At 40.7% G+C, this 26490-nt stretch overlaps 1 protein-coding gene across 1 annotated transcript; it reads left to right on the top strand.

Annotated features, from left to right (window-relative positions):
- Positions 1 to 274: 274 nt before the first annotated feature.
- LOC114559224 (zinc finger protein 862-like) lies at positions 275 to 2971 on the top strand. Its single transcript, XM_028583782.1, has 5 exons — positions 275 to 622; positions 829 to 1504; positions 1676 to 1920; positions 2011 to 2211; positions 2309 to 2971. Exons 1-3 carry the CDS (start codon positions 300 to 302, stop codon positions 1706 to 1708), a joined length of 1032 nt encoding a protein of 343 aa, XP_028439583.1. The 5' UTR covers positions 275 to 299; the 3' UTR covers positions 1709 to 1920; positions 2011 to 2211; positions 2309 to 2971.
- The last annotated feature ends 23519 nt before the right edge of the window (positions 2972 to 26490 follow it).

The following is a 26490-nucleotide window of genomic DNA, read 5'->3' as shown; positions in this document are numbered from 1 at the left end:
CACAGGGCTCTGATCTCCAGCTGATCTTGGATCTACCAACCAGGGATGGAAATTAGCACCCGCCACCAGCCAAATGCGGGTGATTTTGTGTTGTGGCGGGTAAACTCGCTTCACCTACCGGCCACCGTGGCGGGTAAATAAAAATAGCATACCGTTTCACCCGGACACTTTAGAGGCGGCACACTTTCAAAAACAATGTGGCCTTACATCGCAGGCGTTAAGAGGTCCTCTGAGAAAACATCTCAGAAGGAGCCAGTGGACAAAGAGGCGAAAGTCAAAAAACTTTTTTTTAAAGAACGATGGAGAAAAGCAGACAATGGGGAATCCCGCGATTGGTTAGTTTACGACGAGACAAATCTGATAATGAACACGCTTCAGAAGATGCCAAAACTAATAGTTTCATTGTTGGGACTAAAAACCTGAAACTGGAAGCCATAAAAGACCACGAATCGTCCAAATGCCACATCCAGGTAAAAAAGAGAGCACAGGGAAAAGCAGCCGCGGAGAATGCGGCTGCCATGAAGGCACCTACCAGCCTGAAGACGGCCCAGTTGGATAAGATGAAATTCCTGTTTAGGAACTCCCACGCAATCGCGAAAAAAGATTATGAATGGCAATGCAAGTAAGTGTTTTTTTTTTTTTGTCTATGAAATGTTGAATTGTAGATTAAATGCTGAATAAGGTCAGAAGAATATAGAGCCCATGTAACTAATGTCAGTAGCTAGGCTAGTTTATATGCATAAAGTAGCCTATAACATGAGTGCTATGGTACGATATTTACTTCTAACTGTACTTTTCATTGTTTATTTTTCCATTTTCATTTTATAGATTAGATGAGAAAAAGGGAATTAGCACAGGTAGCACATACGTGAATCGGAAGCAAGCCAGGGTGTTTATTAAGCACATAGCTGCAGCTGAGAGGAAGACCATTCAGTCAAAGATAGCAGCAGCGAAATTCCTCTCCATTATGTCTGACGGGTCTACTGACACTGCCCTGATGGAACAGGAAATGCTGTATACGCGCTTGTGCAACCGAGGCAAGGTGGAGGTCCACTTTGTAGGGATACAGGATGTGGAGAAAGCAGACGGTGAGAACATCGCTCAGGCAATAGACGACATGATGAGGGAGGTCAGTGGAGAAGAGAGAAGAGATGGTGCGTCGGTGATGACAGGGACACGTAAAGGAGTAGTGAGCAGGCTGAGAGGAAGTAACATGCACGTCCTGGGTATTCACTGTATGGCACACCGCCTGGAACTAGCTTTCAAGGATGCCATTAAGAGCTGCTCTATGGCAAAACAGATTGAAGATGTGCTGTCAGGGCTGCATACATTCTATTGTAAAAGTGCTCTCAACAGGGCAAACATAAAGCACAGCTTCAAGATTCTGGGCCAGAATCCCCTTGTACCAACTAGGGTTGGAGGCACCAGGTGGGTTTGTCACCTCTTCAGGGCCACTGACTATTTTTTGAGGGGTTACCAGGGACTTACCCAGCACCTAGACCAGGTAAGCTAAATAACAGTGTAGAGAACTCGAATGTTAAGTTAAAAGGTTAGGTCCGTTTATTGTCAGGAATTTGTTCAGTGTAATTTAATAAATTTAACTAACTTACACTTATAAAACACTTATATAAAAATGTTAAATTGACTAATGGACTTTTCTTTATTAATTTCACAGATTTTGTATAAAGATTCAGTCCCCAGATGCTGAAGGGGTGAATGCAGTGCAGAAGAGCAAAGCACGCCACTACTTCCAAACCTGCCGGGATCCAGCATTTTTCATGTTTTGCAACTTCATGCATGATTGCCTGACTCACCTCAGCAGCCTCTCTCCGACTCTTCAAACCTATCAGCTATCACAGTGGCTGAAGTACACAGCTGCCTGACAGCCACCCAAACAGTGCTCACAAAATACAAAACCAGGTGAGTGTCAGAGAACTGAAAAGTTGTGTTAATGTGTTTGCTGCTTAGCTGAATATCTTAAATAAACTTACTAATGTAAATGTACCACAGACCTGGGCCCAAGCTGAAAGCCTGTATGAAGGAGCACGAGACTGATGACAGCGTCCTAAACCGTGTCATGAAGGCCAAGTTTGAGCTGCTCGACAAACTCTGCCAGTCTGCAAAGTCGCTTCACCCACATGACCATAGGGATTCTCCAAGCTACAAAGTTAGTGAATCTGAACAGTTGGCCTGACGCAGATCCCTCTAAAGGTATGTATGTGGTTTAGGTTCATACATAACATTTCATCTACAAAGTCATGAAAGTATATAACTCAATGTTGTTTCATTATGTCCGTCTCTTTTTCAGAATTTGGTGAATCAGAAGTGGAGGAATTAACTACACACTTCCAGAGCATCCTGACATCCTCGGGGGGTCGCTGTTGAGCTCATCCCAGATCAGTGGACCATACTCAAGACCAGACTGTATGAGACGGGAGAGAGTCTCCACATGAAGACCTGGCCAGAAATCAACAGGTCTGAGCAACCGCAGTGCCCCGACATCCTCAGCCTGGTTGACCTCATCTCACCGTACCAGCCTCTACTGCAGACTGTGAAAGAGGCTTCAATCAAATGAAGTTAGTGAAAAATGACTGGAGGTCCCGTCTTACATCAAGAAGCCTCTGTGACCTACTGACTGTCCAGCTATCCAGTCCCTCTACTGAGATTTATGACCCCACCCCTGCTATCCAGCTCTGGCATCAGGCTAGCATCCGGCCTACAAGGCCAGAGTTCATGGAGGGGAAGAAGAACGCTCAGGAAAGCACCTCTGAAACTTCAGAATCTGATTCTGATGAGCAGGAGTAAATTGTACTGGGAGGGGGGAGGATGGGTGGAGGAATGTTAGTTTTTTGTTTAATCTGCCCTACTCATTTAATAAAATGTATATAAGTTTGTGTATGTATAAGAGAGAAAGAGAAAGTGTCAGTGTTTCATTGAGACTTGAGATTAAATAAACTGCTTAAGTATTGTAGATCTTGTAGTATTAATTTTCACATGCAGTTACACATTGTCGGTTAAAAACCAGAAAGTGGCTGGTAAAAACATTGAGTGGCTGGTAGATTTTGAAATCCACCAGCCACAGCGGCAGGTGGACAAAAATTTTTATTTCCATCCCTGCTACCAACATTTCCACAGTTTTACTAGTATTAATGTGAAGCTGATGTAAATCGCACCAGTTAACAAACTTGTCCACAGCAACTTGGTGGAAGCTGATATTGCTTTCTTTTAGTAAGCAAACTGAGAAGGACAGTATCATCTGAAAATGTAACTATATATTGGTTTGGCTCAGAGCTGATGCAGTCATTGGTGTACAGTGTGAACAGAAGAGGTGAACTGACACACCCTTGGGGGCACCAGTGCTGCACACTGCTGGATCAGACAAGGAGGAATTAAACTTCACCTGCTGTGGCCTATTTGACAAAAATGAGTGATACCACCTGATTAAAAAGGGATTTACATTTAACTGAACTAATTTCCTAAGCATGATATCTGGCTGGATTGAATTAAAGGCAGAACTAAAATTGACAAAGAGCAGTCTAGCATATACCACAGGACTTTAAGATGCTTCAGAGTGAGATGCATTATTGTTGATATAGCATCACTTGTACTACGATTTTTTTGTGTTTAATTGGTATTTATCTAACATTTGTTTCACATTGGTATGGAGTATCTCGATCATAAGCCTCTCCATTGATTTAAAAACGTTGGAAGTAATAGCCACTGGCCGATAATCATTATTCTCCTGAGGACATGCCTTTTTGGGTACTGGAATAATAATAGATTTTTTCCAGAGTTCTGGTACTGTACATGTGTCTTGCTTCTTTGGCAGACAGGTCTCTGAGTGTCTCATAACTGCCAGCTTTGCCTCATAACCAGACAGAAGTTTCTGCAGTCATATTCCCCACTCTCAGCTGCATTTGGATGCTTGGCCTGGGAGTTGCTTTACCAGTCTGTCTGAACATAGTTCAACAGGGTTGTTGCCAAACTCCTGCCTCCATTTCCTGTGGACTTTTGCAACTGTCCCCAATTGGCTGTCTTCTGAGCATGGCAGGATTTATTCAGGTTGGACCTGTAGTCCTCATTGCCAGCCACAATGACGCTCGATAGTGGTTGAACTCACTCATGCTCACTGCCTTCTGCACCAGTTCTTTGACCTTCTGGCCCTGTGTCCTGGAAGCTTGTGTGTTTGCAGACTTCTTTTTTGCTCTTGTTCTTGTTTAATCTGCTCGTAGCGTCTGTAAATCCCCACACCTAGCCAAATCAAAAGTCCCTCCCGTGGGCCACAGATCGGGAAACTTTTGTTTGCCGTACCCACTTTTTTTGTGATTTTCCTAATAATATTAGCTTTCACTGGATTCTGTTAGCACAGCATCTTCCTCTGCTGTCACTTTTGGTACTGTCATTTTCACCTGCTTGGCCTTGCTCTCCAGTGTGCATGATAGTGTGCGTTGATGTAAGAATATTGGGTGTATTCTACTTGTATCTAAAAATCGATCGTGTTCTTTATGGGTGCGTAAAAATTGGAATGCTCTCTAGTTAGCTGCATGTGTGTGTTTGTGCTAAAATTCATGGTTTACTCTTAAACCACAGTGCTGTGTAGGCACTGTATATGACTGTGTCTGTGTATGAGTGTGTGTGTGTGTCTCTCCCTAGACTTCTCTGTGTTTTCCTATGTTAATTATGACCTATGCCTGTGACTAAAGGAATTTCACAGTCTGTCAACTTAAATATTGCTTCAGGTGCTTCTCTTATGACTACAGTTTGTATGTGTCAACTTTAAACAACCCACCTTAACTTTTAAACTGTAATCTATAACTCCTTATGATAATTGCCACAAATCACAATCAAAGCATTTTAGTACCCATTTAGTGACTAAATTGTTAAACTAAATTTCCCCTTGTTTTATTTAATTCAGCTCTAATTGTCTTTGTACTTAACCTTATGAAAGTGACTTTACTTATGCAGTAATAATAATATTCCCTTAAACTCTGTCCACATAGCTCAATTCTAGCAACATATCACAACTATGGTCTGTTTTACATTTTTTAACTCAACTATCAGCTGGCTCAACCACCTACAGCAGGGGTCATCAACAACATTTTTTCAAGGGCCAGAATTTTTCTAAGCAGACACTCTTGGGGCCGGACTTTCAAATAAAGAAAATAAAATGTATTTATACCTAATACGCCTATTCTTGTTTGAAATTTTCACTTTCTACTGAATTAATGCTATTCTTTTTTTTTTTTCTTTTACATGTATTAGTTTGAGCAAACTCCTAAAAAAACATGGAAACTCCATAATGATAACTGGCTCTTTAACTAGAAAAAGATCTCAGACTAGGAGGCAGTTCACTGAGGAGTGATGGTTAAAGTCTGTGATTATGGAAACATTATTGTAGTATGCAGCATCCTGATTGGTGGAAAATGCTTGCAGAAAGAAAGGCTGTTGTCAGGTAAACATGTCACTGTCAAAGATGCTGAAGGGAAAAGTTGACGTGGAAAAGCCAAAAGCCCAGCTTTAATGATGAATGACTATGCACTTGTCATGTATAACTCATTTACAATGAAAGATGCTGTTGCAAAATAATACAACCAGCATCATCTTCATCAAGAATGAAGAACTCGAACATAACGATCGCGTCATTCACGTGCATATTAAGTAGCCACTTATGATACCTCCATAGATTTACCGCTCCAGCGGAGTTTGGTTTGTTCAGCCAGCAGTGAGGTTTACACGAATTTGTCCAAATTTCCAGATTCCCGGCAAACTAAGATAAACCGTTAGACTACAAACCGACAGCTTTTTTTTTTTTTGCTTCATTGTAAACATTCGCTATTTGCAGAGTAGAGCTGTGTTTGCGTAAAACAGCGCGGTGGATAGGAGTGGACTGAGCAGACAGAGCAGATTGAACTATCGCTTTCTACATGTTTATGCCGGTCTACAGGTGAGTGCATTGATAAGTATTGTAGCCTATTTACAGAAAAGAGACAGCGCGAGTTCATCTGCCCCAGCGGCCGTTGGTAACTCTTTCTGTATCGTTCCCAGTCAGGTGCTGCGTGTTAAATTAACGCACACACACATCTCGGCTCAGCCGTGTGTGTGGAGCTCGGGCATCGCTGTAGAGAATCCCGGCATGTGAATAGAGATGTAAATACAGAGAGCTGGGTTTTTGCTCTAAATGCTTGAAATAATAAATAACAGAACTCATTTTTTTCTCTTTACATTTTGTGAATTCATGATTACTCTGCGGGCCAGACTAAAGGCTTTGGCGTGCCGGATGTGGCCCGCGGGCCGCCAGTTGACGTTGGCTGACCTACAGTCAAAGCTTTACTGTATACCTTCCCTCTATTAACTATGTTTCTTTGATTTTACTTATGTTTTGTACATATAGCCCTCTTCTTTCTGCTTAAAACTGATGACAACTATAAAATGTATCAACATGTAATTTTTCTGTGTACTTTGAGCCGGCTATTTTTCATCATACAATTTGTCTCATCTCCGCGCAGGTTATAGTCTATAGTTAGAAAATAGCTCTTTGCAGCTTATTTTCCTTTTTTCTTCTTCCACAGACACTTGTTAACCGTACATGGTGACTGGTTCCCTTCTGTTAAGAATTGACTAAAGACGTGTTCGTTCTGATTTCTGGAGGAAGGAGGAGAGGCTGTGGTCGAATTGAAAGTTAAGCAAAAGGTTTAATGAAACTGCATGAAAACGACAAGACAAAACACAATCAACATAAAACATAAAACATAAAACATGAAAACACTGCAGCTGACAGCGGACTGATCTCATGCTTCTCCTTGTGGAGTCACAGAAGAACAGTCATGTGACATGACAAACAATACGCTGTAAACAGCGGACTTCAACGTGCTTCCCCTGTCGGGGTCACAGATTGAAGTGCCGACATCACATCAGTTTCCGAATTATATTCCTGTGGAATTGTGGGTCTCTGATTAAAGACACACCTCTGATTTTAGGTTTACCCCAGGTCACAGACAAAGGTCGTTTCACATGATAGTGCCGATTCTGTCTAATCACGTCTGGCCCTGCAGGGAGTGGCTCCCCAAAACCAGAAACAATAGTTACCTTTCCTGTGGGGACAATGAGTCTTCTTCATATGCTAAATGTCAGACATGACCTGATTCATTCTTTAGAAGCTAGGTTTTAGGTGAGACACTCAAATGCTGTATTACTGTACTAGATTAAATTTAGCTGCAGGCCCCATTAAACATTGTTTTCAAAACATGAGCCGGTTTTTAACTTTTTAACTTCAACAATCCCTCATTTTTCACACCTTTGGTGTGAAAACACTATGAATGTTAATGAAAACAATGTCGTTACATAAACATACAACTAAAATGTAGACATTAGCAAAATGTGTTTGATTTATACAAGAAATTATTTTTCATCTCTGACCTCATCTTATCTGACTCCATATCTTGTATCAAGAAGGTTATTTTCTCTTAACAAAATATGTTTCGCTGGTTTTACTCACAGTGATTAGTGACTTGCATTCCATTTGAAACAAAAACAGAAACACTTAATTAAATCAGAAGATATTAAAGCTGTTGACCAGGTAAAGACAATGGGTTTGATCTTAATCTCAAAGGAGCTAAAAAACTGATATACACACACACTTCAATATATGCTGTCAATTCAGATGGAGTGAGCACAAAGAAACAGTCTTCATCATTTTCCATTCTGTAGTGAAAGATGCAGACTGGGGAATGGTCTGAAATCCATATTTTGAAAAGTTCTTTGTTCAGTCTTGTCCAATCTGAAAATTTGGGACAAAATCTCAGATCGCTGCTGGTTCATTCTCATGCACCCAGCGCCAGGCGGCAACGTCACCAAAAACCTTAGCAGGCTACGGCGCACTCTTGACGTCACATTTGCGCGCCTAGCTTGGCTGCAGCTGCTGTAAAAACTGCTCTTATCCTCCTGAGCATTCTGGCCCTTTAACCGTTGAAACATGAAGGTGACAGATCAGAGGGGAGCCCAGGGTCTCCTTGTGGATTTACTGCTGACCCAATTCTCCTCACTCCCCTTGTTGGCGTTGGTGTCCATCCTACTGTGCTGGCATTCAAGCGTTACATCTTGTAGGAAAAAGCCATCCTTAGCTTTTTTGGTGTGTCAGCAGGCCCAGGGTCAGGGGGTGGGATCCAGTCTCCTTGCTCTGTCAGGAAACCACCGCAGGAATTCAGCAGCAGTGATGCTCCATGCTCTCCGTCAGCGTCTGGTCAGATGAACTGAGTTCCCGTAGGCACTCTGCTGGGCTTGAAGTTGAAGTGTGAACCTGGTTCCTTGTGATGCGTCTCTCCCACTCCACTGCAGCGCTGGTGTCCAGCAGCACCTTGCATGAATCTGTCCTGGATTCCTTCATCTCCTTGATCAGATGTAGTCATCATCAGCAGGAATCTGGAGGCTGCTTTCACCTGTGAATAAAATTACTAACATGCCAACACACTGCCTTGCGAAAAGTCATATTATTGATAGTTTGTCCTTGATTTGTCCATTAATTTCTCATAGAGGAGAAATTTCCTTTGTCATCTGTGTTTTCCAAAGTCCTTAAGACAATGGGCAAAAAGCTTTAGTCCATAACATAATAAAAAAGTCATGAGTCCATTGTAAACATACAGTACAGATCATCAATTACAAAAACACAAAAAACAAAAAATAAAAACTCCTCTTTTCTTTCTCAATGGGGGAATATGGGCTGCGTGATTCATCTTTTACTATTACTCAAACATTTTTAACAAACTTGATCAGCAAATTGCTATTTTTTGAGGAAATCAATTTCTATATAAGTCCCGTGTCATTCTTTTGTGCCACATTTAATACCCTGAGAAGAAGATTTGCATAGCACTCTGTGTGGCCACACAGAGGCTTTACAAATCCTCTGATCTCCCCCCATTTTTATTTATTTTTTTTAACAAAATATTTACAACTAGGGAATAAAAATAATAAAAAATCAACAAACCATAAACAAATATCAATGCAATTACTACTACCTTGACTCTCTCAACCCTATGATTTCAGAGACATCATCAGAAACATAAAAAGAATAAAAACTAACAAAACAAAAGAAAATAGTGGAAAAGATTAGCTACAGTAAGATCAGAATGCATAAAAATATAATGAATTTATCTTCATGTGCCGGTTATTTATCATTTTTAGTGAAAAACAAACAAATTTTTAGTCAAAATGCCCAAAATGCCAAATATGCATTTACTAAATTATCCATTGAAAACCCCCTAAGACTCTTAAATTCTTTTTGTGACAATTTTAGCTAGTGTTAAATTGCTTAAAGTAGCTCAATTTATTTCTCCATACTGCTAAATTTATCACCACACCCCATTGAACTCTCTTCCCAGGTAGAATGGGGGATTCACATCGGTGAGAGTGTAAATTCAAACAAAGGCACCTTTTGTCTTGGTTTTGTGTGAAATAAAAGAATATGTGTGAAAAAATGCAAACGGCTGCTGTTTTGACTTGCATTGGGCTTATCAATCACTCAGACACAATTCTACTCAATGCAAAAACCAAAAAATTACAGATGATTCAAAATAAAATGCACTTTTCTCAACTACCTGGAACATTGGAGCAACAGACATTAATTCACAAAGACTCTGAGTAAATTTACATGCAATCTGTCTGCTTGTGTTAAAATGAGGTGTGAAAACCCCCCTGTGTCTCCTAAACGGTCCTCCATTAACACAGGATACTGATACTGTAAGAGTTTGTTTGTTGGAAGAATAACTGAAGTTTAGTCAAGGAACAAGAAAATGGATTTAAAGTTAAACAAGACTAAAACTGTAAGGTATTATCCATTTCTGTCCCTATAGAACAACACTAAACATGAACAAAAAATGTAATCAAATGAAACCAATCATTTCCAATATTCAACGTTTTAGCAGCCATCTTTGCCCCCTCGAAACACATTTTCATACATTTTTAACTGCTTAGCACATTTTCATACATTCACTGAGAAACTCCATTCAAACTTTAAAATGTTCCACGTCTTTCATACATTCAGGGTCGGCGCCCAACTCTTCAAAGACATTCATACAGATTAATCCATTTTCTCACTGCTCCACCCTTTTCCACAAAAATCCAAACAGCCATCCAGTTAGCCTTTCGATCATAAAGCATTCACAATGCAATCTCTTCAGAAATTTCATTTCTCTAGTTTACCGTATTTTTTTCATAGTCTGACCCCTAGCTGGTTTTAGTAGACGCTCTGTTGTAATGATTTACCAACCAGATGGAGTCGCTGTTCGTTATAACAATCAGGAAATGGAATTTCCAATGCAAAACTCAACACAAACGAACATTCACAACCACACTGCTCTGTAACCTCAACACGTCCACAAACCCACCGCTGAGCTGCACGCTCTCAATTTAAACAAAACAATCTTATTTACAATTTTTCACAAAAACACACACAGCGCGCGCGAGTCGCTGCCGCAGACTCAAATCCCAACACCACAATTCTTTTAAAATGTATTTACAGTAGGCCTTTCTTTACAATTCCTAAGTGTTTTCACACAATTCGACTATACCTATTATTAAATTGATTTTCCTATTTCCATACTATGGTCACGAGAAAAAACTGGGGGGTCTTCCACTGACGCCTTTCTTCCGCCGCCGCGAAAGTAGCTTCTCCAGGGCCTACGTCCCCACAACTGTTTAAGCTGGCTTTGAAAAAGTCTTAATCTTTCCTCCATGCCTTCACAGAAACTAATTTTCTGTCGCCGCCCTCGCGGTCTTTGTATTTAAAATTTATCAGAGTCTAACTCGGCCCCTGTTAGGGACTTTTAAAAATTCTAAATGGCGTAACAAGGTCTGCTTTTTCAAGAACTTATAAATTCAAAATGTATAGCCTACAGGTTTCACTAAGTCGACTTTTTCACGAACTCATGAATTCAACATTTATACAAGTAAAACCAGGTCAACTCATGCACTTTAAAATCTACACATGTACCCATCTATCAGAGTATAACTCTGACTTTTTTCAAAATTTAACAGGCGTAACAAGGTCTGCTTTTTCAAGAACTCATAAATTAAATAATGTATACAGGTTTGCTAGGTCGACTTTTTCACGATCTCATAAACTCAAAATGTATACAAGCTTAACCAGGTCGACTTTTTCACGATCTCATACATTTTAAAATGTATACATGCACCCTGGTCGTCTTTTTCACGAACTTTTCTAATTCACGCGGCTCAAATCCTCGGGTCTCTCGCCCCGGTCGGCTATTGATATCTATTCCATGGACCTTCTTCAGGCTTTTAAGCTTAACACACACAATACAAATAACAACAAACAATGCTTTTGACTTATCGTTCTCAACGTGTTCTCAATTGGGCATTACTTTATCATTACTTTTTCAGATTTTAATAGACTTACCAGTTGATGCTGCTGAATTTTCACATCTAAAACGTTTCCTATATAAGCTTTGCAGCGTTTTGATAAAACAGGTTTTCTGCTCACCTTTCAGTTGTCTGGGCCCATGTGAAAATTCAACAAGTCACCATGATCCGTCCTTCAATTTGCCTTTTTCCTTTTGTCCTCCAAAAATCCACGTCAGGGGTCACCATTTGTTAAGAATTCTCTAAATAACGTGTTCGTTCTGATTTCTGGAGGAAGGAGGAGAGGCTGTGGTCGAATTGAAAGTTAAGCAAAAGGTTTAATGAAACTGCATGAAAACGACAAGACAAAACACAATCAACATAAAACATAAAACATAAAACATGAAAACACTGCAGCTGACAGCGGACTGATCTCATGCTTCTCCTTGTGGAGTCACAGAAGAACAGTCATGTGACATGACAAACAATACGCTGTAAACAGCGGACTTCAACGTGCTTCCCCTGTCGGGGTCACAGATTGAAGTGCCGACATCACATCAGTTTCCGAATTATATTCCTGTGGAATTGTGGGTCTCTGATTAAAGACACACCTCTGATTTTAGGTTTACCCCAGGTCACAGACAAAGGTCGTTTCACATGATAGTGCCGATTCTGTCTAATCACGTCTGGCCCTGCAGGGAGTGGCTCCCCAAAACCAGAAACAATAGTTACCTTTCCTGTGGGGACAATGAGTCTTCTTCATATGCTAAATGTCAGACATGACCTGATTCATTCTTTAGAAGCTAGGTTTTAGGTGAGGCAGTCAAATGCTGTATTTGTGTACTTGATTAAATTTAGCTGCAGGCCCCATTAAACATTGTTTTCAAAACTTAAGCCGGGTTTTAACTTTTTAACTTCAACACTTCTCAGCCCTAGTGAAGAAATGAAGACTAAATTCTGATGAACAACGCACAACAGTGATGCAAAAACAAACACAAACAATCCAGTTTCTGGTGTTCTTTCAGTTCTATTACAGTTTAGGTTTTACTATTGGCTCTAACATTAAATTAGCAAAATCTCCAGGAAGGAGAGGTTAACCAAACGAGGAAAAATACACATACTGTCGGTCATATGTTGTTCAATCTAGCTAAACTATGAAGAAAATCTATTTGTTTACGGACATCAAGCTAGGCTGTATGTTAGCATGTCTGAAATTAGCCAAATCCCCAGGAACATGGTTAACCAAACGAGGACAAATTACAAAGTGGGGTCATTAAATACCAGTTGTAAATACACACATACTGTCCGTCATATGTCGTTCAATCTAGCTAGCTAAACTACTGATTTAAAGAAAAGCTATTTGTTTACAGACATCAAGCTAGGCTAGCGCCATATGCTATGTGCTTAATTTATGTTACTCACCCTCATAGTTGTGTAGCTACGTAACTTGATATGTCCCACTTCAAAGCTTTCTCCCGTTTCCTGATGGGTGCAGGTGAAAGAGCGTCGACCATTCTGTGCACATTATTGACATATACTAATAATAAAGCGATGGACGGCGGGGTTAAATAAACTTGGGTTACAGACCCATGGTTACAGAGGAGCCGGGCCACAACGGATGTTCTCACATAAAACGAACGCACCCTCAACGGGGCAGGGATCATTTCATTGGTCAACACTACACCTGGCATTCTATTGGTTGTGGAATTTTGATACTGTTGTAACACAGAAAAATCCAAGCGCGCAGGAGAGATCCGAGAGCAGCAGATTTGCAAGCGCGCAGAATCAGGCTGAGTGCGAGGAGAAGGTTCAAAGCTGAGAGCAGGAAATCTGTCCACAGAACAACATATCTGAGTCCGAGCACAAAGTTTGAGCACAAGCAGAGCAAATCCAAGCGCGAGCATGACCATTTGAGTGTGAGAGCAAGGTTTTGAGGGAAATTATTACAAAATCTGAACGTAATATCAGTGAAAAATGCTCTCAAATTGAAAGAATGCGCTCTTGGATAAAGATAGGAATATAACTCCATAAAACATCTGATTACTCATTACCACCAAGCTAATGAGTTTTTAACTGTTCCTTTTTCTATTACTATTTTTTTTAATTCTCCCATCCAACATAACACCCTTCCAGGCCCCAGACCAACATTTTCCAAAATATTGTATGTAATTATGCTATTGACTCGATCACAATTTGTTCCTGTTATCATTACTGGATGTGGGGCCCCCTATTTGATGTTTGCTATGGCTCTTTTTGCCGTCCGCCATTGTCATAGTTATTTTCCCCTTATTTGGGGACATTCTTTATAATTCCTCTCATTCTGACGTCATCCCTAACTGCACAATCCAATCTAGCACTTACTTTTCCCTTTGCTCATTCTTCCTTCTCTTGTATCACTTTATTTAAGACATAGTGGTTTAGCAATCTTGTTTCTCTTTCTTTTCATACGTTCACTTTCCTGTTCCTTTTCATCTTATTCTTGGCTTCTTCTAAATCCTGTCTTAACTTTTTAATTTTAAGTTTACTCAGAGATCCACCTTTAGAAATCTATAATCTCTTGTCCAAATTGGCAAACATGATACTGATTTTGGTCCATATTTATCTGTCATGATTTCCACAATAGGGCCTCCCGGAGGCACCTCTGTTTTACTCCCCTGTCCTCCCATTTCACGGGTTTCACACGGAGGACAGTAAAACTAGTCCCGTACTAGTCAACACAGTCGTCACTGTGCAGCTTGGATTGTTCCTAGGCACAATCAAAGTTAAAGCCGTTACGTCCCGGACGTAAGCGAGAAATCCCTTCTCGTCTTCCCGTAAGAGGTTAAGAGGTTCCCTGTCAACTCTGGTTTTATGAGTTCACAGTTACTGACTTACATTATGACTACGTGGATTTTTAGTAAGAGGTTCCCCATAAATTCATGGTGTGCGAATTTATAGTTACTGACTCACATTCGAGAAATCCAATTTTCTCGTCATGAGAAATGAATATGGAGCAAAATGTTTTACTTATGGATTCCCCAAACTTTTACCATATATAAAGTAAAAATAAAAAAAAAACTGTGGCCAATATTATAGACTAACTCCAGATGAGCAGACAAACTGTTTTAAACCTTTTTGGTTTGTCTTACAGTATCTTGTACTTCAGAATTGTACTTACTGTACAAGAAAGCTGTATAGTAAAAACTCAACTATGACTTATAATTAAATTTCCATTCGTCTGGATCGGTGTGGAGTCAATCGGTGATTGTCAGGCATCAATCCTCTCTTCTCTGAATCTTGTTTGACGAGGTAGAGGAAGAGTCAGTCTTGACTCCGGTGATCAGCCTCTGACAACCCTCCGTATCCCCGACGGACTCGCACCCGATCCCATCCTCGTCACCAAAATTGTTGTGGAAAATCTCTTTGTTGTTCGGTGATGAAGCTGGAAAATAATTTTGTCTGACACGCTGGAGTTCTCTAAGTTATTTTCTTTATTCTTTTGCAAAAGAAGGAGACAGTTTAACAGACCGACAAGCAATCTGAGAAAGTGTGTCAGTGAACAAAGAAACTTCAGGGTTTTTATAGCTGAGCATGAGATGGGAGGGACTGTTTTCCTGCTGACACTGCTTCTTTTACTGCTGAGCTTTGAGCTTTTTGTGGAAGGCTTCTTCAGGTTGCGGAAAGCCTACTCATGTAGAGCTGAGCCCTGAGGCTTTCTGTGGAAGGTTTCCTCTAGTTGCGGAAAACATACTCAGCCCTCTGCTTCATGTAGAGTGTGCATGAGGGAGACAGAGGGGGTCGCATAGGCTTGCATGACAGATACAGGAGAAGCTATGATCACTTTTTTAGAATAATAGAGTACTATATTAAATCCTTATAAGTGATATATTATATTATATAGAAAACAGAGTAAATATTGTATAGTATAAAGTTTGATAATATAAAACACATGGAGTAATGGATAAAATATGAAAGAAATATCACACATCAGTATGACATATAAAAACTTTCCACTACAGTCTCCATAGCAGCAGGGGGCGCTACTCTATATTGTTGCCCAAGAAATGAAAACCGGCAGCTGATTGGACGAACGCGTCACATGGGTTTGTTTTCTCTGGAAATTCAAAGCCAGACTGTCATGGCGGCTCGTTCAGAATAGGATCTCATATTGTACTGAAATAGTTCACTGAAAAATGTTTCTGAAAACATTTTAAGCGAGAAATAGGCCATGATGCAGTTGCTGAATCTGTCTTCATTTCAGCTCAACACAGGTCAGTTTAAAAGATTTTCATCAGATTTTGAGAGACTCTAGTCACCTCATTCCGCTCGTCATTTCCAGGCGAGTCCCGACTGCCCTGCCTCCAACTGAACATGTCAGGTCGGCCAAAATGAACGCCGACAGCCCCCCAGATGGACGAAGGCACGGGACACACCGAACAGACTCGAGTCACTGACCTCGCCAGACGGCCGATTATCGGCCCTGTGTGTCCTGGCCTTAACAGGAACTTACTGGTGAAAGTTATTGTTATAAGTTATGGTTATTACATTTTTAATAAATCCTTTCGCCTTAGCAATAAAGTTAAGGTTATTACATTTTTAATAAATCATTTTGCCTTAGCAATAAACAAGGCGTTTTATAATGTTTTTGAAAAAGATAAATACATTAAAAAAATATATATATAATTCAATTCAATTTTATTTATAGTATCAAATCATAACAAGAGTTATCTCGAGACGCTTTACAGATAGATTAGGTCTAGACCACACTCTATAATTTACAAAGCCCCAACAATTACAGTAATTCCCTCAAGAGCAAGCATTAGCAGTGGCTGTAGCAACAGTGGCAAGGAGAAACTCCCTTTTAGGAAGAAACCTCAGCAGACCCAGACTCTTGGTAGGCGGTGTCTGACGGGCCGGTTGGGGGGGTGATGAACAGTGGCAAATAATAGTCACATTAAAGATAATGGAACAGTGACTTCGAAGGTCATCGTGGAAGTTCATGTCATAGCAGGGCACATCGTGTCATACTGAGTAGTGCAGTCTCCTATACCGGATCCTGACTACTCTGTGCATAGGAACATCACAGCAGGGCGTTGCGGGATGAAACGTGGCGCTGCAGAGCACGGGTGGATGGGGCGGACGCAGCAGGACGTGGCTGGGAATTATATGTATGTATATATATATATATATATATATATATATATATATTAGAGCCACATTAGAGCCACATTTTGTTATAAAAAACGAACGGATGGAGGCGTCGATAAGAGCATGGTTGTGTGCAAGCTATGCAACAAGGAATCCTCATATCACCGCAGCACATCGAGCCTCAAGTATCACCTCGACGCAAAACATTTAGCAGCTAGCGTGGACGTTAGCCCGACTCCGAGTACAAGGACCCACACCCAACCTACACTCCACCAGATGACTGGTTTAAGGACCAGGGTAACTATTGGTATTGTGTTTTACTTAAAAAAACATAGTTTACAGAAGGTCTATCTACCTATAGGCTACCTGAATTTCTGAAATGTACTATATTTCTAAATATGCTATTGCTACACTTAATGGCAAAACTTGCACTGGTCTGCTGGACTTGGTTGAACAAAAATAAACAATATTTTGTTGCTTAAGCTTAGTCATAATTCAATGGTATACTAAAAATCCATGTGAAAAAAATTACTTCTCACTGTTCTCAGTGTCAAATATTTATGCAATTAAAATGCGATTAATTTTGATTAATTAATTACAAAGCCTGTAATTAATTAGATTAATTTTTTTAATCGAGTCCCAGCCCTAATATATATATATATATATATATATATATATATATATATATATATATATATATATATATATATATATATATATAGAGAGAGAGAGAGAGAGAGAGAGAGAGGCAAAATCCATTGTTATGTCTACAAAATTATTTTAGATATAGTAAAAGTTCAAGTCACCACTACCTCTGGTCAAAATATTGACTTAGTATCTCAGAATATAAACTAAGAATCTCAAAGTAATAAGAAAATGTAAAATATTGACAAAGAATCTCAATATATTGACTTAATATCTCAAAATATTGGTTCAGTATCTCAAATGTATTGACTTAGTAACTCAGAATATTGAATAAGAATCTCAAAGCAATGAGAACATTTAAATTATTGACTTACAATGTCAATATATTGACTGAATATTTCAAAGTATCTCAATATATTGACTTAGTAACTTAGTGACTGCTTCTAAGCACTATGTTTGTTTGTATTTGGGTTTTGTTAATGTTCAATTTTTCCATTTTACCTATGTGGTGTGGTGGTAATTACATCATTCAATTAAATACATCTCTTTGGTCACCCCAAAAGCCCACACCTCCTTTGGCCGCCACTCCTTCCAGTTCTCAGCTACAAATAAATGGAATGAACTACAAAAACCCCTGAAACTCAGAACCCTTATCCCACTAACGGCCTTTAAAGTCCTTCTGTCTGAGCTCCTGTCCGATCACGTACTCTACTGTAACTGTTCTCCATCATTCATGCACTGTTTTGCACACCCTTATTACATTATCTCTGTCATCCCCCATTGCATAGTTGCACATCTTCACCTGCACTGCTATCATATATCTCTTTATGCTCTTTTGCATTAATGCATCTGCCCTGGCATGCTCAACTGTTATTCTTCCCACCATTTTTGCACATCTACTGTTCTACATCACTAACTAGACAACAATTTGCACTAACTGTATATTGACTCTTATATAGACTGTCTATTAATTTATATTGTGTTATTAGCTTATCAGTTTTGCATATCCATCGACTTACTTATACCTCACTTTGCGCCAGCTTTATAATGCCTACTTAATCTGCATTTTATGTAGCCTATTATATTTTGTATTTTTGTACTGTATTGAATGTAAAACTGTATGTTGTCTTGAACGCTTATGCTTTATTCTTGGCCTGGTCGTTGTTGCAAATGAGAATCTGTTAGATAAAGGTTAAATAAAATAAAAAATGGTTGTGGCTTTCTCAGTGTGTGTGTGTCTCTGTCTGTCTGTGTGTGTGTGTGTGTGTGTGTGTGTGTGTGTGTGTGTGTGTGTGTGTGTGTGTCAGTTCACCGTATTTGCATGTGGATCATGTATGGCACTAAATACATTTTTCCAGTAAAGCACAACGATTAAGGGGGCTCACACAAAGAGCAGCCTAGGGGCCCCTGACTACCTCAATCCTCCCCTGGTTGTAACAGTGGAATATTCCCTTTTACCAGCCATGGAAACAGCTTCTATATCCATGTATACACACATAGTTCTATATATTTCAGATGTTAACATGTCCCACCTGTCTCCTGGTCCGCTGACAGCTTCCTCTCACACTTCATATTAAAGTTCCTCGCGGCTCTGCGACCTGTTTGAGGAAATACAACAACAACAGTTAGCAGGAGCTAGTAAAATGAAGGATTGGATCATTACTCTCATTGAATTTGCCAATGACCATCTGGATGATATATGGGGCCATGTATCGTGAAATCTTGGTCAACAACCTCCTTCCCTCAGTAAGAGCATCGAAGATGGGTTGTGGCTGGGTCTTCCAGCATGACAACGACCGAAACACACAGCCAGGGCAACTAAGGAGTGGCTCCATAAGAAGCATCTCAAGGTCCTGGAGTGGCCTAGCCAGTCTCCAGACCTGAACCCAATAGAAAATCTTTGGAGGGAGCTGAAAGTCCGTATTGCCCAGCGACAGCCCCGAAACCTGAAAGGTCTATATAGAGGAGTGGGCCAAAATCCCTGCTGCAGTGTGTGCAAATGGTCAAGAACTACAGGAAACGTATGATCTCTGTAATTGCAAACAAAGGTTTCTTTACCAAATATTAAGTTCTGCTTTTATGATGTATCAAATACTTATGTCATGCAATAAAATGCAAATGAATTACTTAAAAATCATACAATGTGATTTTCTGGATTTTTGTTTTAGATTCCGTCTCTCGCAGTTGAAGAGTACCTATGATAAAAATTACAGACTTCTACATGCTTTGTAAATAGGAAAACCTGCAAAATCGGCAGTGTATCAAATACTTGTTCTCCCCACTGTATAAGAGATATATAGAAGCTATGTGATGTGTGTATACATGTACAGTGTTTCCCGCAGAACATGTGTTAGTTAAGGTGGTAGGGTTGGCATCTGACCGGAGGGGAGGGGGGGGGGGGGTCACTATGTATTACATTTCAATAATAATTTATAATTAATAAATAACCAGCTTTTCAAAAATGTGCAATTTTAAGCTCATTAGACTATTAAAAAGAAGTGCTATAACAGTTTTAAGACCGGGCAACAGCCGGGAAGTTGAGAATCCACGCGCGAGAGGTGATGATAGTTCCAGTCACTTCCTCATGTATTCACTTCGTTGAAACAAGAGAAGAAAGCAGGACAGAAATACATATGCTCTCTGCCTGCCATATGCCAACGCTCCAGTAAGTCCATCAACCCGTCTCTGCCCGGGCATGCCCCAGCTGCCCGCACATTTGTTGACAAACTCTGACGGTGAAATGGCGATTTATCCCTTTAAATGTGAATAAACGACAGTTACACTCACCCGCAGCAACTGCTGCGGGTGAGTGTAAAGCGCGTGTTGTTAAAGGGGTGATAGAATGCAAACCCAATTTTACCCTGTCATAGTTGAATATCGACAGTTCGGTGGTTAAATAGGACACACATTAGGGGTGCACCGAATATTCGGAAATGCCCTTTTGGGCCATTTTCGGTTTTCGGCCGAAATACTTTTAGCACCGAAACAATACCGCCGAAATGTTGTGATGACGCAAACAGAAACCGCGACCTGCACGTGTGTCAGTACTAGGGCTGGGCGATATGGACCAAAAGTCATATCCCGATATGTTTTGGCTGAATATCGATATACGATATACAGTGGGGGAAATAAGTATTTGACCCCTTGCTGATTTTGCAGGTTTGCCCACTTACAAAGAATGCAAAAATCTACAATTGTAATCATATGTACATTCTAACAGTGAAAGACAGAATCCCAAAGAAAATTCCAGAAAATCACATCATATGAATTTATTAAAATTGATAACCATCTGATGAGGAAAAACAAGTATTTGACCCCCTGGACAAACAGCATGTTAATATTTTGTAGAAAAGCCATTATTGGCCAGCACAGATGTCAAACGGTTTTTATAGTTGGTGACAAGGTTTGTGCACATTTCGGCAGGGATGTTGGCCCACTCCTCCCTGCAGACAGCCTCCAAATCATTCAGGTTCCGAGGTTGTCGCCTGGCAACTCGAATTTTAAGCTCCCTCCAAAGATTTTCAATCGGATTCAGGTCTGGAGACTGGCTAGGCCACTCCAGAACCTTGATGTGCTTCTTCTTCAGCCACTCTTTTGTTGCTTTGGCGGTGTGCTTAGGGTCGTTGTCGTGCTGAAACACCCATCCTCGACCCATCTTCAGCTCTCTCACTGAGGGAAGGAGATGTCGGTCCAGAATTCCACGATACATGGCCCCGTCCATCCTCCCCTCAATACGATGGAGTTGTCCGTCCCCTTGGCTGAAAAGCACCCCAAAGCATGATGTTGCCACCACCGTGCTTGACGGTGGGGATGGTGTTCTTTGGGTTGTACTCGGTGTTCTTTGCCCTCCAAACACGACGAGTTGAGTTGAGGCCAAAAAGTTCTATTTTGGTCTCATCTGACCACATCACCTTCTTCCAGGCCTCTTCTGAGTCGCCCAGGTGGTGAATGGCGAACTTCATGCGGGCCTGTACATGTTTCTTCTTGAGCAGGGGGACCTTGCGTGCGCTGCAGGATTTCATTCCATGACGGCGTAGTGTGTTACCAACCGTTTTTTTGTAACTGTGGTCCCAGCTGCCTTCAGTTGATTCATCAGTTCCCCCTTGTAGTTTTGGGATGATTCCTCACCGTTCGCATGATCAGGGACACCCCACGAGGCAAGATCTTGTGTGGAGGCCCAGACCGAGGGAGGTTGGCGGTGGTGTGGTGCTTCTTCCATTTCCTGATAACTGCACCGACAGTTGATCTTTTCTCTCCAAGTTGCTTTCCGATTCTCTTGTAGCCCATCCCAGCCTTGTGCAGATCAACAATCTTGTCCCTGATGTCCGTAGAAAGCTCTTTGGTCTTGCCCATGGTGGTGATGTTGGATGCTGGTTGTTTGGGTGTTGACAGGTGTCTTTTATACAGGTAACGAGGTGAGGCAGGTGTATTTGATGTAGATAATTGGTTCGGATTGGGGCTGTGTCTTAAAGAAAGACTAACTGGCTTGTAGGAGCCAGAATACTTGCTGTTGTCCAGGGGGTCAAATACTTGTTTTTCCTCATCAGATGGTTATCAATTTTAATAAATTCATATGATGTGATTTTCTGGAATTTTCTTTGGGATTCTGTCTTTCACTGTTAGAATGTACATATGATTACAATTGTAGATTTTTGCATTCTTTGTAAGTGGGCAAACCTGCAAAATCAGCAAGGGGTCAAATACTTATTTCCCCCACTGTATATCCCGATATTTTTTCCGCAAAGTAAGAGCAAATGTTTCAGTTTGTTTTAGTTTTTTCTAATGTTTTAAATTGTTACATTTTTCTTCTACACATTTTCAGCGCTTATTTCTACATCCTGTATTTTCTGATATAGTGTTGGGTGATATAGAGAAAATCAGATATCATGATATCATGATCTTGACCAAATACCTTGATATCGATATTACGGCAATATATTCTAGAGTTGACAGTATCGCAAAATATCTTCACACTTAGATTTTAGATAAATAATCATTAATAGTAGAACAGCTAGAACAGTCTGGTAAGTTCAGAAAAGTATGTCACTTCACTGTAATGCAGCCTTTAAAACCAGGAAAAGACACTTATGTCATATCACGATATAACGATATCCAAAATCTAAGACGATATCTAGTCTCATATCACGATATCGATATAATATCGATATATCGCCCAGCCCTAGTCAGTACCCGATCCGTTCCACCTGCAAAGCGTCTCCTAGGCAACGAGGTTGAGACGGACCACGCAGTGAAAACAATGAGAAGTAGCTCTTAGAGTCTGTCAGCACACGTTTCAGTGAGATCTATTCAGATCCTCTGCACTTCATCGCGACTGGACTTGATCCGCGTTATAAAGACCATTACTTGGATGCGGAAAAAAAGCAGAGCGCACGAGAAATGATCCAGGCCGCGATGGATGTGGAGAACCCGCGTGAAGACGGAGACGGAGCAGCGCCCAGCGCAGAGATCAGAGCGCAGAAACAAAGACTCGTCTCTCTGCACCAGATGAGGGGCACGCACTCTCGTTGTCTGATATGTTCAGTGAAATCCTGCCAGAAAGTGCCTCAAATAATAATAATAATAATAATAATAATAATAATAATAATAATAATAATAATAATAATAAATAAGTAAGCTATTCTGTTCTTAGGCTACTATATACTGTATGTGACTATCAGATTGTAGCCATATTTCTGCTAGATATTTTTTTAGTTAAACTTTAATATTAATTTATACAATTGCAATGCCTTGATTTTAGTAAAGTTAGTACACAGTCATAGCCATAAATGCAATGGTACTAATAATTGGCATAATTTCTTTCGGTGTTTCGGTCTTGGTATCCTCTTTTTCGGTTTTCGGTTTCGGCCAAGAATTTTCATTTCTGTGCATCCCTAACATACATAGAAGCTCAAAGTCCCACTGACACCCCTTTACTATGAAAATCTCATATTTTGAAACTGCCGCTGAAAACGGGCGACTCTCAACAAAGCTGGAAGTTGACGTCAACCTCCTAAGACCTGAACCTTTGTCAGCCCATGGGTGTATTAAGAGAACAGTCACGCCCCAACATTTACATAGGCTACACAACTGACCTGAGATCAGGTAGTCTTCTGAATCTAGGTCACGCAGATCTCAGCTATTCCATTACAAAATTCACTTCTGAAACTTTTTTATGCGAGAAATCAACCATGTAAAGCTCAAATATGGGCCGTTTTACAAAAATGGATGGCTAATTGCAAATTTTGTCCGACTGTGTGTCGGAGTTCAGTGCTGGTGCTGCCTGGGTTGCTACATTGCCGCTCTGCCTGTCCTCCGTCACAGACCCCGGCCTGCTGTGAGCTCGATTGAGCTCTGTCACAGCCGGCAGCCCGGTGCTCAATACCCGCGCAAACTCACCCTTTCTGGGTGACTGGACTACCAATGCCGCTGCCCTGACAGAGCTCCAGGGCCTGCAGCTCCCTGTTCTCCCTCCTCTCTTCCTGCTAAATGGCCAGCCGGTCAGCGAGCTTGTTACACCCGCAATCTCTCACCGCAGCCCGCAGGTTCCAGTTAATCTTATAATGGATATGTGCGTTGAGTTATTTAAACAAACAATCAGGGAAATAAACGCCTCTTGTCCGCAAATCTCATTGATAGAGCCGCGGTGAGCTGGAGTCCATCAATGAGAGCTAGCTAGCCTCCTCCTAACTCTGACATTCACAAAAATGCATTCAATTGAAATCCGAAATCGGACAAGTGTTAGCTAAGCTTTGTAAGACCTTGGGGAACCTGTAATATTCATGCCGTGATGAAATTCAAACTGTAAATATACTATAGTTATCCCGAAAGTGTAGCTAGCTAGCTAGCTAGCTGCGATATTTCCCCATTGCATTGAATGGGACATATGGCTAGCAGCTGCTCGTCCTACAAAGACACCTTGCGTTCATAAAAATGCCTTAAAATCAAATCAGACACAACGGTTAGCTTTATAAGACCTTAGGTAGATGTTATATAAGTGGCGTGACGAAATTCAAACTGTAAATATATTATAGTTATGCCAGCGGCCGGCCGCGGAGCCCCGGTAGTGCAGTAATCCACAAAGGGTGACTTTGCCCTGGGTATGGAGCCCAGCAGGCTGCCGCTTTCTCGTCAGACTGTGTGGAGCTCCTACAGTCTGACACGTCTTACCAAATTTGCAATTAGCCATACATTTTCGTAAAACGGCCCATATTTGAGCTTTATATAGTTGTAGGGCTGAAACGATTCCTCGAATAACTCGAATAATTTCATTACAAAAAATCCTCGATCAGGGGCGGAGCCAGACGATATAAACATTCGGGGCTTAGCCCAAACCTAGGGGGGTCTGGGGGCATGCTCCCCTGGTGCAGAGTTTTTTCCCAATTACATCAGCTAAATGCACTACTTTTCAGGCTGTTTGAGATAATGGAATGCATAAGGATGCAAAGGAATAGGAGTGTTTCATTAATATTATTCTTAGTGTTTTTGTTATTATTAATAATTGCTCAGATTTACACAACAAAAGATTTGACACATGGCACTGACAATTCAACCAAACACAAAGTATTTATTCAATTTCCACATGGTGACTTATGATGTTGGGTAGTATGGGGGTCCTCCCCAGAACATTTTGAGCATTAAACTCTTCATTTCCTGAATTCTGGTGAATTTGTATGCACCTATTTATACCTTTTTCTGAATAAATTGATGCTGGAAATCTTTATGTAAAAAGGTAAACATAGATTATAATCCAAATATAAAAACATAATGGAATATATGAAAGTAAGGTTCTCAGGCATTCTGTATTGCTTTCATCTATTTATTCTCCTGTAGATCAGCTTTTCTAATTCTATCTGAGTCAGCACACATGTAGCATAGAGGCATCATTTACTCTTCCCTTTTCTTTTTGCATCTTTTGTTGAGGACGTAACCTCCTTAAATGTGCATGACAATTATTCACGTCAATGAAATTAATTCATTTGAATGAATTAATAAAGCCCTGGACTGTAATATTTCAGCTTTGTTTGAGCAAGATTTCTGCCCATGTCCAAAACTTTGTGCACATTCAAAATATATCTGTGTTATCTGAGTTTTGAGGAGTCGTGATATTTTGAGAAAAATAAAGTTATAATAGTCAATATATTTCACAAAATAATCTACCTGCACCATAATCTGCTGTGCATTACATGATTGCTCTGCTGATAGGGTAGATCTCAGACCGTCTGACAGACACAGAGCCCCGTTTGGGTCTCTGAATGAGTGAATATTTAGGGAAGTGTCTGTACGCTGCTCTTTGCTTTTTCTCATTGGTTGTTGCGTTAAATCTTATTAGCTATTGTGTAGCCCCTTTCTTGTTTTTGATTGGCTGAAAAGCGGCAGGCTCGACTAACAACCTTATATATATGTCAATGCTAACAACTCCAGGGGAGACGCGCTTGATTCCTGCCGGTTCCATAGTGAGAGCGGCGCGCCAGAGACATTTTGGGCGCTGCGGCATATTCAATTTATTATAAATAGTTTTTCCACGTGAGAAATACAATGTGTGCGGGAGTGCGTGACAAAAGACAGAAATGAGTGACTGTCACGCTCAATTCGTGACACTTGAGAGCCTGCAGTCACTTAACTCAAGTGTTACAACAGCGGATTCCCAAACCTGCACCACTTGTCCGCGGTTCGTCTGACGCTGCTTCTGAATCACTCTCCGGCCGCTGAGGTCTGTTACTATGGTTACTAGTGTTCCTGTTCTGTACTATAAAAAACTTTGTTATATCCATAACTTAAGCCGGTTAGGCAGTAAACTCGCGACACCGATGAAACATACAACATGCATGACAGCAGCCAGCCAGCCCCTGATGACAAGTTAAAGACGAAGAAGAAGATTTATATTCTTCTTCGTTAGTTTTTATTGGCAGTTGGCAAACAAGCTGAGTGATGCGCGATGCATTACCGTTCGCCACCACGCACGGTAATAGAGCTGTTGTTTCATTTTTTGTGGCTCCAGTCACAAAGACTGAGAGAGGAAATGAAACAAAGTTGAAGTTATTTTAAAAAAACCTAAAAGATTCGGGGCTTTTGACAAAACATTCGGGGCTTAAATTCACCTACCCTCTTAGCTGCTAGCTGAGTGAGTGTGTTCAGCCAGGCTCCAGTAATAATCATCACGCAGCAGTTCCATGTGTATTTGTAGCATATATATCCATTTTGTGTGCTGTCGTTGGTGAATATGAGTCTCTGCAGTGGCGAATTGTGTGGTAGTTTCCTTAGCGGGGTGCTGTCGGGGGGGGGGGTAGTATGCTACATACGGTGCGAACTAAATGGCCACTAAATCACATGCCAATCACTACTGGTCAAAAGATTCCTTTGCAGCGG

This window comes from Perca flavescens, chromosome 7, assembly GCF_004354835.1.
Source record: "Perca flavescens isolate YP-PL-M2 chromosome 7, PFLA_1.0, whole genome shotgun sequence".
In the NCBI taxonomy this organism is placed as follows: domain Eukaryota; kingdom Metazoa; phylum Chordata; class Actinopteri; order Perciformes; family Percidae; genus Perca; species Perca flavescens.
Note: the sequence above shows the minus strand (reverse complement) of the source record. Positions and strands in the feature narration are given on the sequence as shown.

Coding starts and splice junctions, on each gene's coding strand:
- LOC114559224 (XM_028583782.1), top strand. CDS start 300: ATGGAGAAAAGCAGACAATGGGGAATCCCGCGATTGGTTAGTTTACGA. Junction 623..828: donor GATTATGAATGGCAATGCAA/GTAAGTGTTTTT, acceptor TTCATTTTATAG/ATTAGATGAGAAAAAGGGAA. Junction 1,505..1,675: donor TTACCCAGCACCTAGACCAG/GTAAGCTAAATA, acceptor TTAATTTCACAG/ATTTTGTATAAAGATTCAGT.